This window comes from Rhyacophila brunnea, unplaced genomic scaffold, assembly GCF_057557595.1.
Source record: "Rhyacophila brunnea isolate RB1 unplaced genomic scaffold, BYU_Rbru_1.0 scaffold_3, whole genome shotgun sequence".
Classification (NCBI taxonomy): Eukaryota; Metazoa; Arthropoda; class Insecta; order Trichoptera; family Rhyacophilidae; genus Rhyacophila; species Rhyacophila brunnea.
This window is the reverse complement of record NW_028232965.1, coordinates 35,624,827-35,647,216: the sequence shown is the minus strand read 5'-3', so window position 1 is coordinate 35,647,216 and position 22,390 is coordinate 35,624,827. Positions and strand designations below refer to the sequence as shown.

The 22,390-nt window shown below is 34.4% G+C and overlaps 1 protein-coding gene across 4 annotated transcripts in view; it reads left to right on the top strand.

The window, feature by feature from the left end:
* The window catches only part of LOC147068273 (uncharacterized), a 62,437-nt gene extending 41,995 nt beyond the window's left edge, over positions 1-20,442 (top strand). For all 4 annotated transcript variants that reach the window (XM_085953227.1, XM_085953226.1, XM_085953229.1 and 1 more), the window contains 10 exons: positions 95-311; positions 1,336-1,485; positions 2,293-2,484; positions 5,889-6,024; positions 6,450-6,668; positions 10,641-10,824; positions 12,618-12,687; positions 13,201-13,421; positions 14,477-14,658; positions 16,136-20,442. In XM_085953227.1, the coding sequence (XP_085809353.1) occupies positions 95-311; positions 1,336-1,485; positions 2,293-2,484; positions 5,889-6,024; positions 6,450-6,668; positions 10,641-10,824; positions 12,618-12,687; positions 13,201-13,421; positions 14,477-14,658; positions 16,136-17,107 (2,543 nt within the window). In that variant the 3' untranslated portion in view covers positions 17,108-20,442. The remainder of the gene's footprint in view (positions 1-94; positions 312-1,335; positions 1,486-2,292; positions 2,485-5,888; positions 6,025-6,449; positions 6,669-10,640; positions 10,825-12,617; positions 12,688-13,200; positions 13,422-14,476; positions 14,659-16,135) is intronic.
* Positions 20,443-22,390: the final 1,948 nt, after the last annotated feature.

Sequence of the window (22,390 nt, the reverse complement as noted above, 5' to 3'; positions counted from 1 at the left end):
GCCGCCATTGTCAGCAACATTTTCTGAAATCATTTTTATAGGGAATCAATATATTCAGACTAATAAATAGTATATTGTTTTTTTTAAATTGCAGAAAACAAAGATGCGGCTCATTATGATTTCAAACCGGAGTGGATAATATATTGGAGTAACAAACTGAAAGAATTGTACGAAGCAGATTTGGTGACAAAAACGGCAGATATAGCCAAGCAACTGGGTCTTGAAAATGTGGAGAGACCTAAAGACTTCAAAGTTATAGTTGATTCTACCTGCGAAGATCCAAAGCTCGCTAGGACCATCGAGTCTTCAAGGTACATATCGTCGGTGTTTTGTAAAAAGGGCGAATCAACCATTTTGGCGAAATTGAGATTTTAATGAAAAACAATATGTATCTCACTAGCTTTGTTGTGTAAAAATGGCGAATTTGTATCTCCACAGGAAAGCACTTAAAAACGATAATCGTAAGGGCGAATATCCACTTACTATTATCAATAAAAAGCGAATGTGACATATTAGGCCTTTTAAAATATTATATTATAAAGCCTATTATAAGGACAGTATTCTTTCTAAGTTTTTATATAAACTTGTTAGACATATATAATCATCCACAGGTAATTAACAAATAAATGTCAAAAGTTAAAAATCCTCCTGTAAAATAGCATTTTGGTTAATTCGCCCTTTTTACAAAACATCGACGATATAATGATGCCATCAATTTCAAAGGAGTTTATTCAAGTAATAGCATTCTATGCCGCTTTAATGCCTAGTCTAGACCAAGATACATTTGTATTCGAACAATGTTTTCCATCTGCAGCGATATACAAAAAAAGATGAACATTTGTATGAAAATATTTAAAATATGTTTGTAAACAGTGTCTTTACAATGTTTATTTGTTCACGTGTTGGTGTATCTTGGTCTGGACTAGACATAGTAAAGCCGGTAGCATACACACTTTTATAAAGTTTGAATGTTGGATGGAGGTAAACGATTATAGCAAACACATAGAGGCAGTGAGTGATCAATGAGTTGTTATAACATGCACTAACGCGTGACAATTTGTTTAATCATATTCGTCTTGACTCAAAATTTTTAAATAGTATTTATGAATCTTATACATATCTCTTAAGTGCGGCGCTAATTACACATGTTCATACATTAATAAGGATTACAGATGCTATAATTTTATATTATTTAAAGGTGGCGCTAGTTTCTGAAGTTGCAATTTCATTACTTACGAATTGAATGATAAATCAATAAATTATTAAGATTGAAAATTCTCATTTTTCGAGTCAACGTAAACATTATTCAAATATAGTTTACGATCTGTTTTTCAGACACTCTCACAGCGGTTCACCTGCCAAATCGAAGAGCATCGATGACACGTTCAAAAGATTGGAGCAAGAGAGATCTCAAAAAAAATTCTCCATCATCAATGAAAATTTTAGGCAATTTAAAAATAAATCTCCACCACGGAAGCTTGCTAGGTAAATAATTATTGTGATTTATGTGAATATTCTATTTGGAAATTGAAAGGTATATTGAAATTAAATAATTAGTTTCATTAAACCAGGGGTCGGTCATTGGCGGCATGCGGTATATGTATGAAATTTAAGCAGCACAGAACCATGCATACTAATGCAACTTGATGAATGTGAATGTTAAAATTAATAGACCTTTTAATATTTATTATTGTTGGGATCTTGTAAAACTGGTAAATTGTTGTAAATTTTTATAAAACTCCTGCGATGATTCTAATGCATTGTTTCGGTACTACGGTAATTGTGCGGTCACATCGCACGTCTTGCGCACACTCTCAATTGTGATTTATTCTTATTGTCTCAGCTTGCTGATTATTCAGTAACATCAACTATTATTGTCTTTTGTTGATTATAATTTAAAAAATGAGATCAAGAAAATGTAAATTGCTGGTGAGTTGTTGTCAGTAGTGGTTTCATTTTTTACTGAAAATAGCGACCAAGTTACATTAAACAAGGAGACAGACAATGATGTAGAAAGTATTTTGTTTTTACTCGATGATAGTTTTTCATTTGGGTTCGTTTTTAAATCATTGTTTCGTAATTCATACATTAAAATACCCATTATTTTTTTTTACATTGTCTATCTTCTGTATATAATTCGGTGTATAATTAAAACTGAATGTTGAATGTGGCCCATAAGTCTTGAAAGGTTTTCTGACCCCCGATGTTAACAATTCTAGATGTAGTTATATTATGACAAGTGAATGTGTTATTAAATATAATAATTATGTAATAATGAAATGGTTTTTTTAGGAAAAGGTCACCGTCACCTTGGGACGATGAGTCACCGATCGCAGGTCCTTCTACTCATCTTGTCAACTCACCGACCAAAAAGAAGCCTGGCAATTCTAAATCAAATGATTCTAAACCTTCTCAAAAACCTTCTCGAAAACCTTCTAAGGAACGCGAAAGCAACTATAGTTCTAAGAAAGTGGAGGAATTGGAGTAAGTTGAACATTTCACCCTTTTGAAAATCAGAACAGATATTATTACACGTAAGTAGTAAGTTTACATTTGAACACATCTTGATGTTTATGTCTTGTGCCATAATAATAAATTTCACCTACTGTTTTACACCTACATGGTATCTAACATAAATTTTTGTATATCGTCGCCTAAATGCGCGGAACTTGTAACTCCACTTTTGGCCAAAAATGAGTTAAGTATGCAGTTTTATATTAGCCTTTTAACTGCCGGTAGGTGTATCAATGACTGCATAAAGTAGTTTTATTACACAAAATAGTATTCTTTTAAACCTCTCGATCTAATGTTTTAGAATATAGTCATATTACAGTACATCCATGTGCAGTGGTGTTTTTTTAGTTTTTGCAGTTAAGATTTTTTGGGTTTATTAATTTTTAAACGCATTTATAAAACCGTTAGTAAAATTAATGTTAACATTATATAGTGAAATATTTACGATAAAAAATTATATTTATAATCTCTGTGATCCCAAATTGGACAAGAATTAGTCATTTTATTATTATTCAAAAAATGGGCACGATTAACACATTTGAAGATAATTCTAAAGATACTGATTATAAGCTATGTCTTTGACCATTCAAATGTGATAAAACATCCGACGAATAATGATTGTTTTATAATAATTATTGACCTAAGAATAAGGTTGTATTTTTTTGAAATACGCCATTTCTATTGACATTTCCCAGTACCACATACAACGTACAACATACGGCCGTAGCCATAAATTGACAAACGATAAATGAAGTAGGGAGTAAGATCATGTTAACGCGCGTGTTTGAACATGTTCCGAACTGAAAAAAAAATCGTTGTTTGGTGTTCGTTACGTGGCGCACGTGGGCCGTTAACACCAAATATACCCTTTCCAATAAAATGTCTCGATAAAATAACAAAAATCTAAGTAAAGGGTCTTTCAATAAGGACACTCTTTTTTTAAATGTTAATAAAACAAGTTGTGTGTGAGATATCCACTCAATTTTTTTTATTTGGAAGAATATTTTATGGCATTAAGTATGAAATGTAATGTCGTTCAAATGTCCGCCACGGCTTTGCTTGGTACGTATTCGGGAGGTCCAATTTTCGATAACTTTGTCGTATACATCTGGCTGAATTTGCTGTATGGCATTCGTTATGTTGACTTTGAGGGCATCAATTGTTTGCGGTTTATTCGCAAAGACATGCGATTTAAGATAGCTCCAAAGGAAGAAGTCTAAAGGCGTTAAATCGCACGATCTCGGTGGCCAGTTCACGTCGCCGCCGCGCGAGATAAACATGTCCCAAATCGCTCGTGCAGAATGTCCATCGTGGCATGCGCTGTGTGGCACGTAGCGCCATCCTGTTGGAACCACATGTTATCGGTATTCATATTATCCAGTTTAGGCCACAAGATGTTGCTTATCATCGATCTGTAGCGCTCGCCGTTGACGGTTGTGGCAATGCCAGTTTTGTTTTGGAAGAAGTACGGACTGATGATTCCGCCAGTCCAAAATCCGCACCAAACAGTGACTTTCTCGGGATGCACTTGGTGTTGGTGTATCTCGTGTGGATTGGTATCGCCTCAAATCCGACAATTTTGATTTCTGACAACGTCGAATAGTCGACTCGGCAGGACGGTTGTGGCGAGGATAAAAATCACGTATTGCGCGGAACGTTCCTCGAACGGAGCACTGATTTTGAAAATAAAATTTGATGATTTACACACGTTTTTCAACGTTATAACCTTCCATGGTGATTTGCCATAAACTACTAAACAACTTACAACAAATTTGACAGATGTCGCTTTAACAACATGGCTGCTATACCTAAAAAAAATTGAGTGTCCTTATTGAAAGACCCTTTAAAAAGCTATAAGATATGAAAAATCACAACATCTTATCCCGCACATTTATCACCCCTGCCTGCAAATAAATATTTCAAAACTTTGCAATACACACTGTCGCAGAATCCCTTCAACACATAATTATAGGTACCTGATCGCCTTTGGGGTAGCGAATATTCGACCTTGAAGACACAGATAAATAAATTCAGTTAGTTTGCTGAGACACAACAAAAACTTAACATTTTTTTAACTTCCTCTTTGCCCCTTCCTTTTGATGTTAGTCTTTTTGAAAATAAATCAGTTGAAGATTTGCTACCAAGTTAGAAAGTCACAGCCAAAACCAGAAGTTATGCGTCGTCCCCGCGTGGGCGGCACTACAAGTAAAAACATGTTCATCGCCTGCGCTAAATTCGCATCCAGATCATACATATTAATAACGATAATATCCCAAATTGTTAAGATAATGAATTATTCGTTTCTTGGGAACGTACCCCTAGTGCTACGGTGTTAATAGTAAATAATTTGTAACCCCAACTAGAGTTGGGTATTTCCCGAGAAAATCTCAATCTCGAGATTCTGGATTTCCAGAAAAGATTTCTCGAGAATTCTCGAGATATCGGGGAATTAAAAAAAAAAACTAAAAATCCTAAAATCAGTGTAAAAACAGACCAAGTTCCAAAAAAATATGATTTTTTTTTTATTTATGTAAGAAGACAAACAAAATAGAAGAAGGGAAATAATAATAATTCAAAACATTACTTATTAAAATAGAATTTCAAAAAACACAGACTCAATCGCTGCATCTGACAATCGCGTACGTTTTTGAGACACAAAATTTCCTGATGTTGCAAAAATTGCGCTCATTTTGAGGCGACGTTGGCTTAATTGTGTTAAATGCCCCAATCAGTCTTTGAAAGTTTTGTGTTTTCTGTCCATTTTTTTCATATAGAAAATCGTTTTTTTAATTAATATTTGATAATAAAGAAATCCAGAATCCCGAGGAAAGATTCTCGAGATCCGGGATTTCCCGAAATATTAAAAATTTCAATTCTCGAGATTCAGGAATGAAAATCTCGAAAATTTCTCGAGAATTCCCGTCGGGAAATTTCCCAAAGCCAACTCTAACCCCAACGTGGGTTGAAATGAAAAGTGCAATGCAAGCCTAATAATGCACCCAAGGTTAATCTTTGACATTGAATATTTCACAACAATCGAATGCTTCTTTGAACGAAATTTTAACTATAATAATCAGAATTTATTTCCCATTTTTAATTGTGTATTTCAAATGAATGAATGAGTCTGCGTGGACCACTTGTGAACTTAATTACTGTGTTCTTAATATTACACTTTATGCTGACATATAATACGGTATCAATTCACCCATGTCTCTCTCTCACACAAACCACAAAACGATGACTCCATAGTAGCAACTCCTCAAATCATTGTCATCCACCTTCCTCGGAGTTACAGTATATTGTATTCTCCGAAATTTTTAATTTCAATATGATTTTTTTATGGTTTAACATGTATTTAATTTGATGTTATGCAGGCAAATGTTTCTGGACAGCTCGGGAGACTTGAACCTGGTTTGTATTTTGAGAACGCTCACCGCTCTCGAAAATTATCTTGGTAGTCTTGGACCAAAAATCATTGACCTTCTGGCGAAGTCTCTCAAAATGGAGAAGGTTTGTCTTCCTGTCAATTCTCTACTTAGTATTTATTAAGTTAGCTTCTGTTTGAAAAATAATGTTGTCAATTAAAACATGTTGTCTTTTAACCTTTTTATCTCTATCTGTGTCATAGTGCTGAATAAAATGTGAAATGAAGAAAGAAACAATGGATATAATATATTCATAACCGCATATTAATAGTAACATTGTAAGTAAATCGTGTTACTTCCGATTTTCGGTCATTCTATATTTTGACATGTGTTTTGCCATATAAATAATATTTAGAACCATTTTGTTTTTCTAATAAAAACATTGCTAAAAATGATATGCAATACTATAATGCAATACAATAATACAATATTGGCATTTCTAGGAATTTTTGTCATTTTCACAGTCAGTTTTGTTTATTAATTTGACCTAATATTCAAATGTTATCGTAGGAGACTCCCAATTCTTCAGAACAAATTCTTGACGATGAGGAAAATTGCGTTTTGCTGGAAACTGTTAAGGAAAAATTGAAAGGACAATTGATGAATGATATGATTGACAAAGTGGTCGTCCGCACCACCAGGAACGCTATCCGAATGACAGCGTATGCCCTCCATCACGCCTCCCAAAGAGAAAAGCTACGATTAGAGGAGAAGGCAAAACAAAAAGTGGTGAGACATTTTGCACCGTGAGTGTAAAACCAAGGCATCTGCAAATGACATATTTTGGATATATTAGGGTTTGAAGTCTTCGTTTTGTTAGGAGAAATAGAGTTTCTAAAAAAAATACATAATATTTGGTTTATATCTACATTATATTGCATGTTCTTTCAGTTACTTCACTTTTACATTATCAAGTCACTTTTCCAATTGTTTTACATTTAATCTCGAAATTGAAAAATTTGCAGATGCCTTGGTTTTACACTCACAGTGCGATTTATCTAATTTGTAGTGTATTTTCTTCAAACAGAATTGACTACTATAATTAGAGAGAGTAATATGAACTTTTTGGGTCACATAATATATTCTCTGCGTTGTCTGCACTGAATGAATTGTGTTTCTAAAAAAAATGTTGATTTCGAATTAATGGAGTTTTGGGGAGAAAAGTTGGGAGAGTTTGAGGAGGTCTTCATCCAACAGTGATTAAAACAGGTGTTTTTAAAGTGTGTCAAATTATATACAAAAATCTTTTTAACCCTTACGCGGCAACTGACTTTAGTCAGCCTATACGCGCGGGTCATCCGCGCGGCAGCTGACTAGTCATTACGATTTTCGTTTGCCTAGTACTGCTTTCACCCAGGCGCAAAAAATTTGAACATTGTTTTAATTTATTCAAAAATCATCCTTCCCCTGACATCTGTCGATGTATAGCCTAAACTTTTGTTCTATCTAATTTAAATAAATATTTTTCGGGAGCGTGTCTCGGATTAAAAACATATCACCATAAGATCACTTCAAATTTGCCGCGTGTATTGGTTGGATCGCTACTCAGTGCATTTGGGCCGATGAAATTTTACTGACGCGTTTGTAACCATACGAGTTTGCTGTATAATATGTTATATTGTTTTTTAGTGATAACTATATGGTGCGTAAACTGTTAAATAGAATATTCAAAAGTTTCATTGATCAAAGTGAGTTTACAAAACATTTTTAAAAAAGGAATACTTTTGGAGGTTGCAATTATTCGTCTAGCTGCTGGGATATTATCCGCGAGTTAATAGTTTTGGAAAATAATTTGAATATACGAGTCCGTGATTTAATATTTTCCTCTTTGTTTATCGTTGATTAACATTTTTAAATACTATTTTCTGGTTATACCAATAGGTAAAACGGACAGAAATTGTTTATTTACCCTAGTTATCAGACATTTATAAAGAAAAGATATGTTAAGTGAATGTGTTAAGTGCAATGAAATGGGAGAAGCAATTCATGATCCTGATTCAGATTATGAGTTGAGTGAAAATGAGTACTGTGATGATTAAGATACTTCCAGTGCCCCATCAGAAAGTGCTACTGCCGCGGCCTCTAATTCAAATCGACTGTAAAAATGAAAAAGGGCGTAATCCACACAAAACAAATTTTACAGGAGGAGCAAAAAACGTTTTTTCAATGATTTTCTGTCAAAATCAAAATAAAAAATATACACAGACTTGAAGTGCATAATGATTAATAATTTTGTGTATTATTTTCCCAATCTGACATTAATTACGTAAGTTATTAGAGAAAAACCGATAAAAATGATGGTAACGTCCCTTTTCCTTACCAATTTCAAATGTCGTATTCATAAAATACAGTGGACTTACGCAGCAAATAGCCTTTTATCTCACTTATTTTAAATCAAATTCTTGGGAATGTATTTCTTTATAGTGTTTCACTAGGTGTTTATTTAATATTTTTTCATTTCCCATGGTTTAATTATATTAAGGTTAAAATTAGAACAATCATCATTTATTATTTTCAGAAAAATATATTTTATTAAATCATAAATGACACATAATCATTACATAATAGTAATAATAATAATAGTAAATATAGCAAATATTTTATTATATATAGATAGACATAAGTATATTGATTCAAGCTAATCTTAGTTATTTACAATAATTATAATAAATAACCAATATTTGCGGATGTATTTGGTTCTTAACAATCACTTGTCACTTCCATCAGTGGCTCCTGACAACAAATTAAAACAAAACGCATTTTACTCGAGATTTATGTTATTACTATAAATAATACGGTGCATAATTATAATTTTTGTACATTACAATGATTTTAATCATAGATATAAGCGTACTTTGGATCAAGTTCAGTTTAGAATTGTGTTTGACACGTCACATAACCTATAAACCGCACGGCGGTGTTTGTGGTAAATATAGCAAATATTTTATTAATTTTATCATCTAATATGAACAAGAGATCATTAACCAATGATTAAGACACAATATAAGTTGTAACATAATGTTTTATAACAATTTACAGAGAATTAACGACGACGCTTCACTTGTGTGGCATAAACATTTCAAGGCGTAATTTTAAAGACTTACCATTTTTGTTTATGTTGTTTATTCCATCCATGTTAACATCACAAATTTTAAGAATATTTTAACTTCTTTCTATTGCCATTTTCACTTGATTAGTATACTTTCAATGTATTTTAATGAAGAGAGTGTCGAAATACGTGTTGACTGTCAAATGAGCGGGCGAGGCTAGTAGGTGGCTTAATCTTCATCAATGGTTCTTACCTGACCCGGCCGGCCGTCAGCATTTAGTAAAACTGCCATTATTCTCATACATTTACGGATTAAGTTGCTTACCACCCTTTTCCTTACCACAAAAGACTGCTTGAACGACTTATAATGTCATTGATGTGGTTTAAGCCCCTTTTCCTGGACGTAAAATTCACACGCCCTTCATTTCCAAAAACTAAAAGCTAAATTTTGATAATAATTCGTCATTTGCAGCTTAAATCCTTTGGGCATACCATGTATTGAGTTGAATACTTTGCTAATAACAAATAAAACCCACTTTGCAAAAACTGAGGCTTACGCCCCTTTTCCTTTCCACAGTCGAAATGTAAATAGTAATGTTGACGATCTGTCTTCGTGGACTACTGGGCATTTCATACCGGTTGTTCACGAATTTGATGATTTCTTTTCTGGAGTCAGCTCGCACATAAATTTATCAGATAGCTCTAAAGAAATAGATTTTTTGAACATTTTTTGAATTCAAATATTATATTGGACAGAATCGTAATCGAAACAAATAACTACCTATTATACAGGAGACATTAAAAGACAAGAACCGTTGCCGAAATCACGAATGCATATGTTTCGGAAGTATTCAAGATATTATATCTGTTCCAAGTGCAATGTGCCGTTATGTGTATACCCGTGTTTTAGACAATATCATGAACAGCTTAATAATTATTGAAATTTTGAAGTGCTAAAATAATATTATTACTTAGAACATTGGTGCTGATTTTATGTGTTCTATTTAGTGTAGGTATAGCGTCATGATTAATTATCAAAACAAACTAATAATATTTAAAAGTGGGGTGTAAATAAAATATTTGTCGAAATTTATTAAGTGATTTGGGTAGATAGAATACTGAAGTGTTTATCATCTGTCATCGACGCACTTGTACCTTTTCTATGAAGCAATCTTGTTGGTCATTTCTTATCAGATTTAGGCGAGACGAATGTTTATTTTTAGGGTCGCATAAAATATTAGGTTCGGTCATAATCATTTTTGAACTTGTCAATGATTTTTACGACTCTATTTGTGTATGTTAGACTAACATTAATTACGATTTATTGATGCTTGAAATCACAATGCGCACTGTTATTAGATGTCAATAAAATTAGCCGGTATTGCCAGATAAGGTAAATGTAAAAATTCATTAAATTTTAAATAGTTAGGTATGTCCATATTTAATTTCTATTAAAAAACTACTCAACATTACCATACAAAACTTTGAGCTTTGCTCATGTGTGATAGGTTCATCTATGTTTTATATTTTGTTTCATATGTTTTATGAAAGAGTAATACTGAAAATATATTTTGTGTTGAATATAAGTGTTTTTGTACTTATGTTATTTCAAATCAATAAATAATGTTATTATGATTTTTTTCTACTTGCAGGTTGAAGTTGCAATTGAAGGCATCGGTGCTGTGGACAAAGCCGCCATTGCTAACGAAATAGCAGAGGCACTGATTGCCCAAGGGAAAACAGATGTCACCACCGAAGAGTTAGAGGTTTTGATAAATGCAGTGGTCGGCATGTCAGAGGCTTCTATGTCCTCAAAAAAACCTGTTTCAACTGCGAGTAAGTACCTATTTGATTTACAAATTTTATATTATTTCATCAATGAATGTGTTGACAACTAATAATTTTATTAGTTTAGTTTGTATTAGTTTATTAGTTTCTCAAATCCCAATGTTATTTGCAACAGTGCATACATAATATTTATTTTAGGGCTTGAACAGACAGAGAGCGGTCTGCGTTCTGCGTTCAACCGACCGTTGACTGGTAGCGTTCAATACGAGTTCCGACAGCAGACATGTGGTGGTCAACAATAAATGCGTTCCATTTGTATACAAACGTTGTAGTGACACGGGCGCTGCGAATGCGAGACCGCTGTATTCCGACTGCGAGTGGGAGTGAGTACGCAACAGCGGTGCGTTCTCACTTCCACTCGCAGTATTTATTTATATCGATGATTTTAAACGAAGTGACATATAAACTTATTTGTTTGTGTACCTACCTCTATCTATACTATTTGACATTTCGATTCTAACCTTTCAATTTTACCCATAACCTCACATGTCAAATTTATTCTATTATTGAACTATGAAAACTATAAATCTCGCCAAATTATCAAGTATTTATGCACGTAAATCAATCAAGTGTTGATTTAAAAACAGTATTAAAAACGATTTATATAATTTGCGTCACTTAAATCAAGTATCAATCTTCTCTCTATCGATTATTTTTTCTGATCCAGACATTGCAACGGTTGAGAGGTACGGAGTTCTTTGCAATTACGGGAATAGAACTCTAGAACGCAAGCGTTCTCATTGACCGGCGCGGTCTGACTGCCTGCTGTGTGCACAGTCATGATAAAGTTCATACAGTATAAAGAACGCTGAACTCTGACCGCAGAACGCCTGACCGCTCTGTCTGCTCAAGCCCTTATTGTTTCTGTGGAACATTAGGAACATGATCTAGATCAGTACTTCTCAAACTGCGCCCCCCAGGGGGCCGTGGAGTTCCTGCCAGGGAGCCACGAAATATTTCAGTATTTGAAAAAACAAAAATCATAACGTGGTCACTGGATGATACCTGATACAAATCAGTCAAAATCTCGAGGTCAAATTTTTACACGATTACAATAAGAATAATTTTAGAACTTAATAATGAAATTCACCTCTTTCTTCATGACAAAAAATCAGATCTTTCTTCCCACTTTAGTGATGAAAAATGAATGTGATTTGCTTCATATTTTGCGGATTAGTAAATGAATTGAATCTTTCTCTTCAGAGAAAAGATATCAACATTTTTATTCTGAATATCAAACATCAAGCTTTCAAAAAAAACTTTCTTCGTAGTCAAAACCAAAAGGTATTAATCAAGGATGCGCTGACATGTTTTCATGCTTGATTGAGAGTGTCTTACCACCAAAGAAATATCACCCTCGCTTCAATTAAAATTGTTAAGCATAACTTGATCACATTGTCGAATCACAACGATTTTTCAACATATATTTCCCAAACTTAAATGAATGCAAAAGAACAATTGCATAAGAATACCATTTGCTAAATCCTTAAAACATGATCATATTACGTGGGCAGCTCAAGACGAATTGGTTGATATTAGATCAGATAATTCCCTTGAAGTCGAATTTAATGAAAGGAGTCTTGCAGAATTTTGGATAAGGTGACAGCAAAAATATCCGTCAATCGCAAAAGCAGCATTGTTAATCATAATTCCTTTTGCGACAATGATTGGCAATGGCTGTATGGCGTATATAGATGGCTGTATACAGACATGTATAATTTATTTTCTTATAACAGTTCACTGTTATAATCATAATTGCTAAAAACATTTAAATTTTTTAGATTTCCTGGCACAAATAAATCAGAATGAATCAGATACATTTGAAGAGGAGGCTCCTAAAAATATTGTTAGGTAAGTAAACACTCTGACATTGTTAGTGCCGTATGCAAAGATAATGGTGTCATGTTAAACTAACAATTTTATTGTAAACTCATTAAATAAGTTGAATTGGCTAAACGATACTAATACATAAAATGTACTACCATTTTCTAATTTTCCACAAATTATGGTACAAGTATGACGATATAAATTTTATGATTTCTTTATCAGTGGTTTAATTGCTGATAAGAGTGTCAGTGAACGCAAAAAAATAGAAGTTTACATAATACAATTGGATTTATCGTTATCGGAAAACTTTAGTAATTTAACCATAATATGTATTCAAAAGTACAGAATGACGATGAGGATGACAATGTGATATTGGAATAGTACTCTTCCTCTGAAACCGAGGCTAAATTTATGAAGATTTTTTAATGATTTATATAACTGAGATTTGTAATATAATATTGTATTAAGGAATGGAATGATCAGAATATATTGGATTCAATGTGAGTGTATTAGCTTGGAACTTATTTTGTATTTTAGTGCATTGGCTGCAGCTGAAGAAGAGGAATCACTGTCAATGATGGAGGGGTTGAGCGACTCCGATCTGAGGACACTGTTACAAAACTTCAAAGACCTCTCTCCGAGTGAGCAGCAAGGCCTGATCTCCTATCTCAGGAAGTTAGAAGTCAATGAACCAGAAAGAGTGGAGAAATTAAGAAAGTTCGTGGATGATCCTAGTATTGATTTCACCGTAGAAAAGAGTGAGTAACGATATTACCAAGATAAACCCAGAATTTTTAATTTGTCATGAATGGATTGTTTTATTACTTACTATATAATTATACAGTGGAACCTCAATTTTACGTACGTGGAATTCACGTTTTCCTGCTATTTGTGTGTGGTTTATGCAGTCCTGTTTTATTTTGGTACATTTTAGTACATTTAATTCCCTGTTTTTCGTTTTTATTTCTCGCAATTTACATCTGAAATATTCAAAATTAAATTAAAATTATGAATTCGAATTTAAAATCCAATTTATTTGAACATAATGCATGACATCATTGAAATGGTACATCACACACAATGTGGTTGTTTTATTTATGCCCATTCAAAGAATGTCTGAATTTTTAATAAAAAATAATTAATTTTTAAAATTTTTTATAACCCTCCTAATTTATGTTTTCCCGTTATTTAAATTTTTTTTTCAGTCCGTTCAAAAACGTAAAATTGGGGTTTCAAAACTGTACCATGTACCGAAATCAAAACATTGATGTAATTCAAATGTAGCTATAACCTTACTGGTCATACATATCTAAGTTCCGGCAGTCGCCTGCAGCACACAAACAGACTTTTTTCTCATGTGCAAAGAGCGATTGCAGGCTGCGGGCGGGCGCCTGTGACGAATTGTGCAAATATTTGACTCAGGTAATGTGCGCAGGTGTATACTCGCTATCAGATGACAGAGGTGGTGTCGTATGTACATCAAATTAGCTGCCAAAGGTGACGACATGTTTTATTCTGCCAACATGCAATATATAAATTTTTCAGTGACAACCAGTTCAACCATGGACACTAAACAGTTGCAGAATCTACAATAAGTGCTAACTTCATTAACCTCTGTCTTGTTATAGTACAAACTTTTTGCTAATGAAGATTGTCTGTTTAGTTTGATATGTTTTGAATAAATGGGTTTCTGTTTCAGATTTCAGAATTGTCGAATAATCTTTCTATGTAATATTCTATTCATGAACATTTTCAGAAATATCACCGTTGATTGTTCTTATTTCTATATTGGTGGGTTTTTTTCCATTACTAGGTGATGCAAGGACAATAAGCCCATTCATGAACAAACAGGGTCCGATTAACCCTGTGTCTGATCCTGCGTCTGCACCTGAGCCGCAAGACAATCCTGCATCCACTGCTCTCAAAAATATTCAATCCAATTATGTCAGCAAAGTGAATGATTCTGAGGATGACGATGATTACACCTATGACGAGGTATGTGTATAATAATTATCAATAATTATTGTAAAAATCAAAGGACATGTTAAAAATTGTTCAAGAGAGAGCAGAATGAACTGTTTTGGCACTTAGTCCAAATGTTGGTTTTGCTGGGTACGCAACGATATCCATATATTTTAGTATAGTTTTCATTATTAGGTGTAAGCAGGGCTTTTTTTGTAATGTAACGCGGTGGAACGGCGTTCCAGCACCTTTTTTCACGGTATTTTTAATGTTTCAAAAGCAATTGGACGAAACAATGTTCGCGCTTACATAGTACAAGTTAATTTTCCTGAATCATCTCATGAAAAAACATATCCTGTAAAACTGTTTCTTTCGATATATGCATTGAATTCTATTACCATTTCTTCAAGTGAATGTGAACATGAATTTTCACAAATGAATCTAATTATTACCCCATTAAGAGCTTCGTTGAAGACCAAAACAGTTTCGGTACTTTTGTTCATCAAACTCGTTGGACCACCCTTGACACTTTTCGATCCAATCAAAATACGTTGAACGGTGGTTACTCAGTGGAAGACATTCGGCCATAGACTCTAATACTAATAAAGGGAATCGAGACAATTTTCCAGACGAGAATTGGACTGAACTTTGGAAATCACCATTGCCACCACAAAGGGGGGGCTGACAGGGCTCTAGCCTGGGGGATCAACTAAATAAGTGAGATAAACGCACATCACAAATTTGCTCAAATCGTAAAAAAATCTTTTAAAAAACATTTTAAAATATGTGGTTGTGTAATAGCATTTTTTGGTTAATGATTGTTAATACACTGAATACCCTTAATTTTACCTCAAACACCATATGAAAAACGCTACTATATAGCGTCACATTGCCTTTAACCTTAGTGATAGGTAGGGGGCCATCTAAAGATCCTGGACTGGGGGACCGTTTCAGGATGTGGGGGCCATGGAAATCACTATATACGTGGTCGTAGTATGAATAGGTACATTGAGTTATAATAGTTATTGTTTCCGAATAAAATTAACCATGAGACAGCCCGCGTGACCTCGTTGTATGACTTGATTCATATTGCATGATCCGGCTTGCCGCAGGAGTGAGAGAAAGAGATGTTAATCCCCGTAATTTAAACTGAGGGGTAGTTTCCTCTTACTGTCACGGAGTAGTCTCTGCACAGTAGGAGAATAGTTTGACGTTGAGTGAAATGAGTGAAAAGAGTGTCGAAAGGAAGACCAAAACTTATCATTTTCACGATGAATAGGAAATTGAGTATTTCATTGTGATAGTGAAGGATGACTGTTTAATTTGCAATGAGTGTCCTCAGCTGGACATGATGGACATGGTATGTTTGTTGAAGTTTAAGAATCACAATGGAAGAGTATGGTGAATCATTGTCAGTTTTGATAGTGGATAGTAATCACAGCCCACTAGAAGTTGGACTTGCCAGTTTTATATTATTCAGCGTTGTCATTTGTGCTCTTTTATTTTTCAGGTTTTTAAAACTGTCGCTGAGAACGTAAAGAAACAACAGCTGGCAGAAGAAATGCAATTAATTGAAAAGTCATTAAAGGAAACCAGTAAATCTGTAATTTCAGCTCCAAAGTCACCATTAGAAGCCTCCTCCGCTGATGCTCAATCCATAATGTCCAATTTATTAGGGTCATTGCTGAAAAACGAAACTGCCGCCCCAGAGTCTGCGATTCCTCAATCCATCGAAGACGTTTTGAGATTGATGAAAAGCGTCTCCAGTCAAAACTTCATGGGAAACTGGACAATGCCGTCGACGTCGCTTCAAAACAATGAAAATAGTAATACGGATAATATTGATAACAGGGGTAACGTTCCGCCTCCAAGTGTGACACCCAATGTATCATTTAATATGGCAGGCGCTTCTGGAGGTATTCAACAAGGCTCTCAAAATACTCAGTTTGTGAATAATCCGCAAAACATGAACCACGGCTATAATTTTATGCAAGAAAATACTGAATCGACGAATTCTCATTCAATGCAAAATCAATACGATTACCAGCAGCAGGTGACGACGGCCGATCAGCATGTCAACAGACAGCCTCAGTATGAAGCAGACGACATGCACAACTATCCCGATGACAGGCAACACTATAATCAACTGAATGCCTTCGGAACCAATCAAAAGTTCTTAGACAACAATATGTACATGGAGCAAAGCTCCAACTACGGTTGGAGCCAATCGAGGATGTCCCAACAGCAAGGCGACATGTCTATGAGGAGCCGACATCCATTGGATGGTGGATTCAATAGCAGAGACTATGGCAATATGGATAATTTCAATCGCGGCTATAACGATATGGATTATGGCGACGGTGATTCCTATAATAATGACAGTAATTTCAACAACTCTAGAAATTTTGGAATGGGCAACGGTGGAAATAGTCGGAGACGCGGACGCGGCAGGAAAGGCGGGGTGGGAAATGGATTTTCCTAAATTTTTGTTATTTGAACTTTTATCGTTACCCTGATTAAAAATCATTTTGATGATTTCTTTTTATTATTGTCAAAGTAAATCGTATTCGTATTGAATCCTGGAAAATATTCTTCTTCTTCCATATCCTCCCCTTCATTGAAGCATATGGACACCACGCGGCGCCTCCAAGAATTCCTGTCGCTCGCCAGTCTTCTTGCTTCGTTCCAAGTCAAACCAGCATCCCATAGCTCCGCCGTATACACTCTATAGATAGTATTTAGCGGCCTTTCAGGACGCCGGAATCTGGTCGGCTTGAAGAACAGGCAAGCCAGGTTGAGGTTCTCTTCTGGCATCCACAGCAAGTGGCTGAGCCAGGTCCAATGTCGCCTCTTCATTCTCAGCGTGATGAGAGGCTGCTTGGTGTGTTCTCTTATCTTCTTGTTGCTCCTAAAGTCATACTACCCCACCGCACACCCAGTATCCGTTGCAAACATCTGTTTTCGAAGCTCAGTATATGGTTGCTCTGACCTTTCGTAAGGTGCCATGATTCGCTACCGTAAAACAGCATCGTCAGAATGCAAGCGTCGAATAGGTGGCATTTGGTTTTGACTGAGTACAATCGTGAGTCCCAGACATTCCGCACCGACTTGAATGTTGCTACAGCCAATCCCATTCGGATAGCGAGCTCTTTCTGCTAAATGCCATCTCCCGTGATGTGTACCCCCAGGTACTTGAAGCTGTCGACGCTCTCGATGTTTTGTCCATCGCTAATCAGAGGGAAATCTGGATCTGGACAGGTGCTATTACACAAAACGTTGGTTTTCTTCGCGTTGCTTTTCAAACCAACGCGAGACGAGTTGTTATGCAACCTGTCGATTGTCTCTTGAATGCCCGATTGAGTTATGGAATAGGACAGCGTCATCGTCATATTCCAAGTCGCTTAGCTTTACCGTGGGGGTAACAGGTATGCCTCGTAGTATGAAGACAAGGGGATGATGAAGAGAAACGGTGCAAGGACTGTCGAAAGCCTTCTCATAATCCACAAAGCAGCAAGCCATCGGACTGTTCAGCTCATGGGTCTGCTGGAGAAGACATTGAAGGTTGTGGATTTGGTCTGCACACGCTCGACCAGGTAGAAACCCAGCCTGGTTTTTGAAAAATATCCAATTAAAATTCTCTGAGCATACAGTAAAACCTCGTTAATAAGAACATGGATAATTCGAAATGATTTCAGAGTCCTGGCATATAAAAATATTCAATAAATCATAATAAAGTATACTATTTCGTGAGCCAGTCATTGAACATTGTGACAGATTTTTCTTAAAACATCATAAATTACTTATTTTATGAAGGTAATAAAAATAATCCTGACGTTTTATGACCCATTAACACACACAGTGGTATGTCATCAGAGGCACAACTGCACTCCACTCCACTCTACTCCACTCCACTCCAAGGAAAAACAGTAACTCACATTTTTCAGGGATCTAAGTATTTATTTGTTGATTGTTTATTGAATTTTCACATAGTTTCACTAGAGAACCAATGCAAACAATTTTGTTGACAAATTGGAAAAATAAAAAATATTTCTTAATTTTTTATAATTCTAGCTACTTGTAACTTCAATTAATGGATTAATGACACATGTATAGTATTTGTACAGATTTTAATTTGAAAGAATTGTATTGGAAATTTGGTAGGCACATCAATGATCGTAAATGAAATTAATGAAAATCATTTTTTTTTTCAAAATTTTAATATTTTCCCCCCATACATTTTATATTTTCTAATTCCTGGAATTCATATTAACGAGGTTTTACTGTATATTATAATTTCTTTAAGGCTCACTATGTTAAATGTTAGTATATAAATAGTCTTGTCATTAGACATGGAGTTTATAAAATATAGGATGCATGAAGCAGTTATTATACTTTATTCTGTCATTTCAATGTGTCTTGTAGATGCCGATTCTATCAAATAACTTTTAATTTCTTTTTAAGTGGTTGTATTTACATTCTGTACTATTTTTTTTTTACAAATTACATATTAAATAAATTGATCATACAGTGGCCTTGTTTATTTGCTTGGTGATTCTTAGTATCTATTGATCTTCTTCATTTTGTTTTTAAAGTTTATTTGTGATATTACATATTATTCAAGTTCTCATGGTATTCAACTGCTGATTTTTTTCTTCTCCACATTAATAATACTAATCCTGAGTGAACAATTTATTTTACACCCACAGTACTATATAATTAAAATCAGACTTACTGTGTATGTCACTTTCGATTGGAGTGCGTTTATAGATCAACTGTTATCGAACTAAAAATAAGCTGCCATGTTCAATTCCCAACAATAATCGTCTCATTTTTGTGAAACATCTGTTGCAAAATGTTGAATAATTAAGTTCTTCTTTAAAAATTTACATAGTAAACTTTTTCCATTAAATGTTTCTTATGAATTCTTGTTTAATTTTGTTAGTTGTCCCTTTCAAATATATATGGATAATGAATACTTCCAATCAATAAAATCCATTATTGTAGTACTTAATTAGGAGAGTGACGATGGAGCATTGGGTGGGGTGGATATCTTCTGTGTATTGGTTGCATAACATGAATCGAAGCATTGCCCGTAGTCGGTGGACTTTAATGACAACTATTATTATTTATTTTTTTATTTGCTCTTCAATCCGATGTGGATCTCGGCTGCCTCATGACGAGGTTTCGTCATGTCTTTTTTATGAAAAATGTTGTTGGCTACAAGTTAATGTGCTAGACCCGGGATTCGAACCTGAGATGCACAACTTCACACGCAGACACGAAACAATGACTGGGTATTTTTTTAATGCCAAAAAAGGAATGTTTTGTAAAATTGGGGTCTTAACTGATACATAATTTTTCAGAGAAATACTTGGTGTATTTTTTTATATACTGACTATGTATTATAACAGATTATCCCTTATGTCATTTCTTATTTTTTTATAATTGAAATAAATGTTCATTTGCTTGCTCTGGAGATATAAATAGATTGAAGCAAGTTATTATTTTTTTTTCATAAATATTGATAGTATTCAAAAACTAAATGCTGTTTTTTATAAGGAACACATGTTCAGAATATGGACCATTAATGGTGTATTTTATGCTCGGCCTGTTGGGGAATTATGAATTGGCAGGAAGGAATGTTTAGTACATATACCTATGTATCATTTATAAGGACAAATACATGTTCATTCATGGTTTCTTATCAAATACAAGATGTTTCAACTATTGATTACAGTGAAAACTTATATTATTTTCAGTATTTTTAATGTGAACTACATGTTTGTAAGAACAAATAAATCAATAGTCATTCCACAAGTGTTTTTCTATTCCTTCTGTCCTTTTTTTGGGAGAATGAATGACTATCATGCTAATACTTCTGGGTATACCTATGGTCATAAATAGAGACCGGATTATATGCAACATAAAAAGTTTGAAATATGCATGAAAAATGCTTAAAATATGTTTGAAACGTGTCAAAATATGTAACGTTTAATAATAAAAAAATTGTATTTTTTAGTTTTTTTATTTCAAAATCAGCATACAATTAGTAAGTATCGACCATTGATATACTACTAGATGAGGAGTTCCCATACAAGTGTCATTTTAAAAATGTACCACAAAAGAAGATATTACAAATGTCGTCTTATAATATTTCCTTGTAGGTATAATGCGTTAAGGCCGTTAACATGGATTTCCGAATTTCACCCGTATTGCCCTGGCTGTAAAACTAAATTTGTGTTCTTGGAATAGTGACCCTAAGGGTCTGCAACCCAAAGCTTGCAAGCTGCCAAAAATTCATGTCTGAGCGGACAGAGCAAGTCATGCGCTGACTATTAGTTAGAGTAAGATGCAAGCTAGATCGGGCTTACTCATAATTATTGCCAGGTCTTTTTCGAGACAAATATTAAGTGAGCTTATATCGAGTTAAGTCTGCTGATATTAAAACAGTAAGTTTTAACACTGGCCGAGTCGCTGAAAATCGGGCGTCATTTTAAGAAGCATATTATGATTCATCCAGTAGTATATCAATGGTATCGACGATAATTATTAATTAACAATTATTTAAAATTTTGTTACTCTTGTAAACGTTAACAATTAGGTACTATTCCAAATGTTCGGTAGTAAGATTGTGTGTGAAGAGGAATATTTACTATAAATCCATGCTAAAGTGGTTTTTTTGTTTGCCTTTGGAAGTGGAATCACTGCTACTTGCCGCTGTTATAATTTGTTATCGTGGGCCTTTTGCAATCCTGCGATATGAAGACTTGTCTTGACATGCTGGTCTATTTGAAACCTGCACGAAATATTTTTCCTCGCAAACTCCACAATATAAAAGATTTCCGTTGTATGTAAATGTTCCAGGGTAGTCAGCTATCCACAAAGAGACACTTTTTTCGGGGGGCATGATACACATTAAACTTTGCACAAATAAATAAACTAAACTGATGCAATGAGCGCATCAACAATAACATGCATAATTTAGTTGCGCAGTGGGAGGAATGCTGTAGTAGGCGAATGCGACGCAGAATGGTAACGTCTTTCCTCATCTCGCGTGAGTGTGTTTTACTTGGCCTCATAATATTATCCCACCAAAACAATAGACGCGCCGGCTGCTAAGTGCGCTCTAAGAGCCGTGCGGCTAGTAGGTTAGGCCGGCTACAATGTATAGGTACTACATAATATTGTAAATATTATAGCGAAAATATGCATCATCACTAGATTTTAGGTAAAATATGCAATAACCGGTGAGAATGGGATAAATATGCAAATGCATATAATCCGGTCTCTAGTCATAAACATCATACTTTGACCACTGTCAGTTTGGTCATCATGAAGTAAGACCGCCATGGTCTCCACAAGGGCTCTAACCTTGGGGTATGGGTTTAAGGGGGGGGCATATTTCATTATCATTTTGAGTTTTGGTTTTGTCTTTATGATTTATTGCTATTTACACATACCTACTCCTTTTTATTGGTGAGGGTGACACGTGTCTGCATTTTACATTTACCTACATACATTTTAATATATCGTTTATATATGTTTAAAGTGAATAGGTGCAGAATTTATCAGAAGAGTACTCCAGGCTGTCAAAACATGCTATTAATGTCTTCAAATCAAATCAAATTTATTTTATTTCACATATAATGAACATTACAAATTATAAATTCAAAGCGTTCACGACATGACATAAAATAAGTGTTAATAATTTTTAAAAATAAAAATACAGAGAATAAGTAATAAAATAAGAAAATAAATAAAATAA